The 7998-nt window shown below is 36.2% G+C and overlaps 1 protein-coding gene across 6 annotated transcripts in view; it reads left to right on the plus strand.

Annotated features, from left to right (window-relative positions):
• Positions 1 to 7998, plus strand: part of SLC36A4 (solute carrier family 36 member 4) — an 86960-nt gene extending 78962 nt beyond the window's left edge. For all 6 annotated transcript variants that reach the window (XR_015284834.1, XM_086882142.1, XM_086882144.1 and 3 more), the window contains one exon: positions 5019 to 7998. Coding sequence is in view for 5 of the 6 variants with exons in the window: in XM_086882142.1 (XP_086738268.1) it covers positions 5019 to 5326 (308 nt within the window). In the remaining variant the exon portion in view is untranslated. The remainder of the gene's footprint in view (positions 1 to 5018) is intronic.

A 7998-nucleotide genomic window follows, 5' to 3' on the forward strand; every position in this document is an offset into this window, starting at 1 on the left:
AAACACCACCTAAAACCCTATGTTAATTATCATTTTTAGCAAAAATAAAATTCTAATTTGCAATTATATAATACCAGGATCTTTAGCTAATATTCTTTTTAAAAACTGCATGTATCAGAATGTAAATTATTCACAAATGTTCTTATTATTTGCACTGGTTTATCTGCAGATAGGTAACAGTTTCTACTTGGTCTCATATTCCTTTGTACATGTATATCAAAACAGTTTGTTGCCTGCTGTGGAAGACATTCTCTCAGGCAAGGCATTATTTTTTATTAATTTACATGAGCAACTTTTCATGGAAACATTAAATTTTGTTAGATTTTGACATTTATTTTTAAGAGGTGAATAGTTTTAATTGTGATGTAGGACCTGAGAAGGTGCTGTTACCTTGACTTGCCAGTTGTCCATCCTGCACATGTAAGCTCCTTGCAGCCAAAATGGCTGAGCTTTCTGGGGCAGTCCACATCAGAGAAATGTTTTTCCATTCTCACAGGAAATAAGGGCAAAAAACCATTGGGCAATGTGGAGGGGAGTGTTATGGAAACTGAGGAGGGAGTCGAGAGAAAATATGAAGGTGCTGCATTAAGGAAGGGGATCCAGGGAACACTGCAGTAGGGGGAAGGGAAGAAGAGGATGCCAGATTGAGTGGCTGAGCACTACTGCGGTAAAGAAAGATGGACAGAGAGTGCAGCCAGGGATATTAGATTAGGAAAGAGGATTCAGGCTGATATTTTGAATTTCTGTTTTACGTACAGGCAGAATTATTGGCCAAGCATTTAATTTAAGCATTTTTAACTCCCAGAAGGGACTCTTTATTTGCCATATCATAGGCATCAATGTACAAATAATACAATTTTTTTGGTGTTTTTTAGAAAGTCATATGAATGTCAGACACCCATCTTTAATACAACAAAATTGTAGTCTGCTATCTGGTCCTGGAGAAGTGGTACAAACAGAAAGTTTGGGTTGTGCTGGGTTGCTGCAGGACAGGGACTTCCTCTGCACTGTCACTGCCTTTGAAGAGAAGTGGTTGTATGTCACTTGAGACAATTATTTTGCTTTCCAACTGTGTGAAGTCACCACTTCCTAATAACATCCAACATTTTTTGCTTAAGAAGCCCTCAGTCTTTTTGACTATGCCTATTTATAAAACCTGCTGTTAGGAAAATTTGATTGGGCCATACTACTGATCTGGTAATGTATGTACTACTTCTTTTATTCAGATACAATGTTTGAATACCCCTGACCTGTTTTTTTTGGTCAGAATTATGTTTAAATACCTAGATAAAGTCTAAAATCTGGTATTATCAGAAAAATAATTTATTTTAATGATTATAAATAATCAAATATTTCATATGATTAAATAAATAATTTTTGATAAGAAATATTAAACAGCTTATTGAGCAAAAGAAAAATATAGCAGAAATTATCATTATTGTTAGTATTTGTAATTTAAAAATTGGTTTCTGGCTTCCTAAAGATGCTTATAAATTAATTAAGTCCTACTATGAATATGGAAAAAAAGGCTTTTTAAATGAGCTCTGTGATTAAAGTGTCCTATAAAGAAGTAATAATATGCTTTGCTTTTGAACTTAAGACCAAAGTTATATTCAATATTTACTTAGATCCATAGATCCTAATTACAGTTGTGCCTATCTTGCTCAAGGTTTTAGCGTGGTACATGCATTACTTTCTGATAGAAATAAGGTAGCTCAATATTTGATTACTGGAGGATGTACTGGAATATGGTAACCACCTTTTTTGACTTCACCAGCGGGTATAATGCATTTAAGTTGAGTGGAAATGGCAAAACTTTGTTTTTCCCCAGCAATCTCACTGGAATTTTCTCCCAACAAGCAAGTCTGGAGAGTAATATGCTGATTCTGTAACAAAAAGTTGTAAAAGAATCAAAAATTTAAGAGTATCTTCCCACAGGGGTGTTATGTCCCTTAAGAAAATCTAAACATTGTACTAGAGCATTCCTCCCCTCAAAAAGTCTCAGCTGACACAAATGTAGGACTACATAGCTGAGAGAGGCTGGAGAAGCCATGAGTTCTAGTTTTTGAGATGAGACTGCAGAGTTTAAGGTAGAGGCAATATAATGCTGCCTCTTGGCATCTCTGCAGAATGCTTTGTTCATATGGCCCCCAAAGCCTGAAGACAAATTTAACTGTTGACCGAAAAAAGTGTCTAAATACTCTTGGAGAACTTACTTCTCTAGCTGAGATTCCCAGAGTTTCCAAACCAGAAGGTTTCATGACTGCTGATAAAGGATCAGAATTTCTTCTTGACATTGTGTTTTTGAAATCTACAAATGGCTGGGAAAATCAGGCTTCCTACCTGTAGGAATGCCCCTTGTATGCTTCTGGAAAAAGGAGCCTTTTCTTAACTCTTGAATACATTCTTTGGTAAGTAATAAACATGCATTGTATTTCTCTTGGCTTGTTAGGGAATAAATAAGACACTAATTAAAACCTTGAAACACTTTTCCAAACCTCCTCCCACAGCAATATCCAGATTCATACAAATTTGTATGAGTCAGACAAACGTTTGATGAGATTCAAATCAACACACAGCATTTTGTTTTTCTGCAACTTGAAGCAATTACAAACTACAGTTGGATTTTTTCCAATTAAAAAATATGAAACATAGTCTTACTATTTTAATAAAGCAGAGTGTTTGAATCAAAACTATGAACTATAAATTAATGAGTGCCTTCTAAACTCTGGACATGTGTGGAACCGAAAGAGGTCTATTACAGAAGTTGAAAATCTATATTTAATGAATACACCCACTACATCTATTAAATTGGCAAGATAATAAGTGTGCAGCTCTCTCTTTTACTTCAGAACAACACATTCAACATAGTCATTAGCTGAGAATTTTACCAGACATTGCAAATACACTTCAGCTGCACTTTTCAATTACTTTTGGACTCTGTATGGCTGTGTAAGTATCACAGTCTGGTCTGAGTGCTCATCTTGCATTGCTTGTACATTTTTAGTGCCTACTCTTGTGGCTTGAACAGTTGTGGCTGCAAAAGTTATAGTGGTGGGTATTTGGTGACTTATCAACTTTGGCGTAATTCCTTTCTCATGTCATTTAGCTTTGTCCTGGAAAATGCATAAACATGTGACATTTCCAGTCTTCAAATGTCACATCATGTAAGGGAAGAAACTGTTTGGCATTGGTCTTGGCATAGGTCTTGGTTTTGGCATAGATCCATCCTAACAGTGGGATAAAAAAACCTCTCTTACTATTTTTGAGTGCCATGGCGTTTCTAAGGTTTCCACTACTGTCTCTGCCCAGTCTTTCTTTGGCCAAATGGCATCTCTCATATCTCTGTAGAATCCCAAAGTGTTAATAAACTATAGTCATCTCAAGCAGGAACAAGTTAATTGATTATTTTTTTTTTTGGCAGATGTGCATGATATGTTCCTTTCAAATAGGATGGGCTAGACCCTCTGCAAGTTTATACCTTTTAATCTTAGCTCCTTTTTATGTGATAACTCTATAGTTACAAGTTTCATTAAGATGTTTAGCAAACAGTTGCCAGGTAGCAGTGGACAACTGGTGTGTTCCATAAGTGAATTTTGAGTGAATTTTCTGATGCAGTTTTCCCCAAGTTATTCTCAATGGAGAACATCAACAGGAACATCATTTGAGTATGCTGCCTTTCATAATCACAGTGTGTCAGAATTTGATGCAGCTGGTGCCATTCAGCCCACAGCAAAGATACTCTGCAAATAGAAAGCACAACTTCATAGTTACACATTATAAAGCTAATACACACCTTTTGGTTTTCATCCCCATGTTATGTGGAGATCTCCTTCCTGCTTGTTCCATTTGTTCATTGCCATAAACACTGTCTGAATAGCATATGGTCAGTGAAGTTTCTCTAAAACCAAACATGCTTTTATTTTGGCTTCAGAGTGAAGAAGGGAGTTATGGAAGAACCAAAATATATTACATGGTATTTTTTTGTGTGGTTGTGGCCTTCACACCTCTTTTCTCCCTTCCCCTTTCTTTATGATTGCGGTGGAAGGGTGCAAACAGGCTGATGCTGTGGATGTTTACACTAATGTCTGATAGTTAAAAAGCAGTATATTCATGGAAGGGAAAAAAGACATTTCCACCACATACACGGGTCATATAGAGGTTTTTGAAATGTTTTCTAATCCAGGACTGGAAACATGACATGGCAACCGGTCTGAGTTAATACTAGGGGACCTTGCCAGCCAGAGCGGTTAAAACCGGAAGCGTTTCTGGTCCAACATGATGGATTCTGTTCCTGTGACTGTTGTCATTTCAGGAGGTGAGACTGGCCAAGCTTAAAAGGCTTAGTGGGCCTTGTGTTTGGACTCCTCTTGGCAGGGCCCTGTTCTCATTGAACTAACTGGGCAACTATTACAGCAACATTTTACAAACTGAATGCAATTGTACAAACCAAGATTTTCCAAGTTTGTAGGGAAAAGTCACTTAAATGACTGTGTGACTGCCAAGCTATCAACAGGCTTTGTTAATTTTGAATAATTTTATGTGACTTTCAGATTATTAGTTATATAAATTAATAGGCAGTAATGTATTTTTGCCCACTGTCTCCTGGGCAGCATGCAACAGCCCCTTCTACTTTTCCTCAGGTTTTATTCTTTCATCCTAAAAATCTATCAACAACCAAAAAAGGAAAATATTTTCTTGCAATATCATATCTTTCATTTCTCTATGATTTGCAGGCCAAACCTATTTACCCTGTAAGTACAAGAACACTTTAACTTGATGCTCTGCCAGCTCATGCAGAAATTCAGAATTGAAACTGGGTCTCTCAGATGAGCACAAAGATGTGAGTTAATGACAAATATGCACATTCATCTGTATAGTGCACACCACATGGAGCTGGAAAAATACTGAATGATGGAGCTTTGTAAAAAGCCTGAACCACTCGATTATGTGTTTGTTGCAGTTTTGTTTCTCATGAGGATGTTGAATCTGAAGGTGCTGTTTCTCTTGTGCTTTAGGTGCACTAGCAGTTCTGATCCCTCGCCTAGACCTGGTGATTTCTTTCGTTGGAGCCGTCAGCAGCAGCACTCTGGGACTGATTCTGCCACCTCTAGTTGAAATCCTCACTTTCTACAAGGAAAACTTAAGTTTATGGACAATATTTAAAGATGTGTTTATAGCTGTTGTTGGATTTGTTGGATTTTTAACGGGGACGTATGTGACGGTTGAAGAAATCATTTATCCGGCATCCACAGTTCTTGCTAATGCAACAGGAAGCTTTCCTGCAGATTTAAATGCTACAGACTTTGTGGTTGGGTCAAAGTAATTAACCAGGCACTGTGAACTATTTTGTTCCTTAACAAGAAATTCTTGACTCAGGACCTGTTTTCAACTACTGGTACTGTGTAAAGAGGTACAATTTGTAAGAGATGTAGGATATACATGTGAAAATACATTATTTTTTTAGAAAGTAATTATATATCTCTTCTGGAATTTGAATGAAAAGTTACAAGATTTTGTTTTGTTCATCAAAGCAATATTACTTTCATGCAAAAACATTCAACATCACACATCATAAGCAATTTATTTTTGTATGTTTTGGTAACTGTTACCCTGACCCATTTTTTACACAGTTTCCTTATCCTTGATTTCAACTATACAAAAGTATGAAATACTGTATTTTTAATTATCTGTGGCTAGAAGTCTGTAGACTACATATCTATATTTCTATTGGAACATATAATAATTATTTTTGCATTCTTATGTTCTGCCTTATGTAGTACCTAACATGCCCTTTACATATTTTTGCTTTTTTTGTCTATTTTGGAAGAAAAAAACAATAAGTTCATAGGTTGGTATCTGGGTAGAAATTAGTTTTGTTTAGCAAGCCTGCATGCTGAATCCCCATGTACAATCCTGATTTTCAGGGTTCATATTTGACTGCCTCAAATTGCATAGATTACTTCCACTCCAAATGTTGAAGCACTATTTTTGGTCTTGTTTTCTAAAAACCCTATAGTTTGTGCAATAACATAATGATTTATCATACTCATCCATGTTATAAAGAAAGAAATTTTTCTAAGGAATATTTTTAATCATAACATTCCTCCAAGAAATATGTTATGCCAAAACCTTTCCACTGTAGTCATACAAATTAAGATAGAAATATATGTAATATTTTGCCTGCCTTCAGTATATTCCTCAGAAATCTACCATTTGGAAATCTACCATTTGGCATTACAGTGCTAGAGTAATATACTGCTAAATATATCTATATTTATATTTTCTCTTAAGACTATTTTCACAGTCATCTACCATCTGGTGACTGTAATGAGCACTTTTATCTCCATGTTGATGAGGGCATTTCTGATAGGGATTTGTTATAGCATGTAGTTTAAACTGCATGTATTTGTTCAAGCAATAGTTCTGAGTAATGCTCTAATTTTGATTTTAGCATGGACAAAGTTAAATATTTGTCAGGCACTTGGAAGGGATGAATCTCTGCCTGTGTGATACCACAGACTTAACCTTTCTTATGGAAGTGACACAGTGGAGCAAACACAGGTAGTTAGCAGAGAAGAAAAAGGTAACTTCAGCTTTTCATCTTGAAGGTTTTTTAGTCTTTAAGCTGTTTTAAGAGACATTAAATCTCAGTGTTTCCATCTGTTTCATAGTGAATCTGTTGCTTACCTAACCCATACACTACACAGCAATAGAATATATTTCTGTGCAGCATATTTTACTTGAAATACTTCTGCAAGAAACATCTTTAGTAGGACTGAGAGGATTTAAATGCAAGTTACTTTTCCTCTTGGTTTTTCATCTTTCTACTGGTGTATTGGGAGAAAAAAAGTCTTTGAAGTCCATTCATATCTGTCCTGCTTCAGTTGTGTCCTGGTGAGCAGCTCTGAGAAGATGCTTCTACCAGGGTGCAGGACTTGTCCAGTTCAGAGTTTGGTGGTGATTTTGTCAGGTGCAAGTGAGTACTGCCACGGCTCTATAAATGAATATTTACTGAGCTGTGTACCTACAGCCTACAGAGGTGGCCCTGGTTACCTACTGAATGTAACATATCCTTCTCAAAGTCATATAACTTATTCAGAAGCTTGATAGGTTTGAAGGTTCTAGTCTTAGCCTCCAGACCATGGAAAGGCTGGCCTGAATACAAAGCCATATATATCTTCCTGCTCTGTCTGACTGCAGTGCCACTTGTCAAGGCACAGGTCTCCAGAGCAGTGAGTGGCCACCGACTGACCAGGTATGAAGTAGTGTTTTTATGCAGTTGGCCAGTGTCGCCAAGTCTAACAATGTTGTATCTTTTGAATCTTTAAAATGTTTATTAATATATTTTGCACAATGTCAATTTTCTCCTACAGTGTAGGATTTGTATAATTTTAACACTCATACAACGCATTTGCATGGCCTGCTCTTTCTGACAGAAGGAGTCAGGAATCAGAGTGTCCTGCTTTGGATAAGATTGAAATGTCATATGGTAAAAAACTAAGTCCGACTAAGGAGAGTGTCCTGTGAAGCATTGCCAAAGACTTAAAAGAGAGGAAATTCTGACAGAAGCCTCTTCTGCATAAGAGTGTTCATTCGGCTTTTAAAGTGCTGTAATATTAGTTTCAAGTTAAGAGGCAGGGAGTGAAACTGAGAGATTTCATAGGTATGGTTTACATTAAGGTATATATTTAAGATGGAACTGTACTTTAGCACAAGCTAAATTAAACTGCAAAATGTGTGTGATTAGCTTATGTTCCTGACAAGGAGCAGAAAGCTATTGTATTTATATACTGTACAAGAACTTATATTTTACAATATAATATTGTTAATAGTTTTAATGTAATTTAATCATTAGCTGCACTACAGGTAACTGGATAATTTTCTTGTCTGTAACTGTTCATCCTCAAGTATTGGGCAAATAAGAGGATGGGTTTGCCTGATATTCTGTAAAACTTTTATCTTCTGTATCAATAAAACTACAACTTACCCTGCAAA

Source organism: Cyanistes caeruleus, chromosome 3 (assembly GCF_971803275.1).
Source record: "Cyanistes caeruleus chromosome 3, bCyaCae1.hap1.1, whole genome shotgun sequence".
Lineage (NCBI taxonomy): Eukaryota > Metazoa > Chordata > Aves > Passeriformes > Paridae > Cyanistes > Cyanistes caeruleus.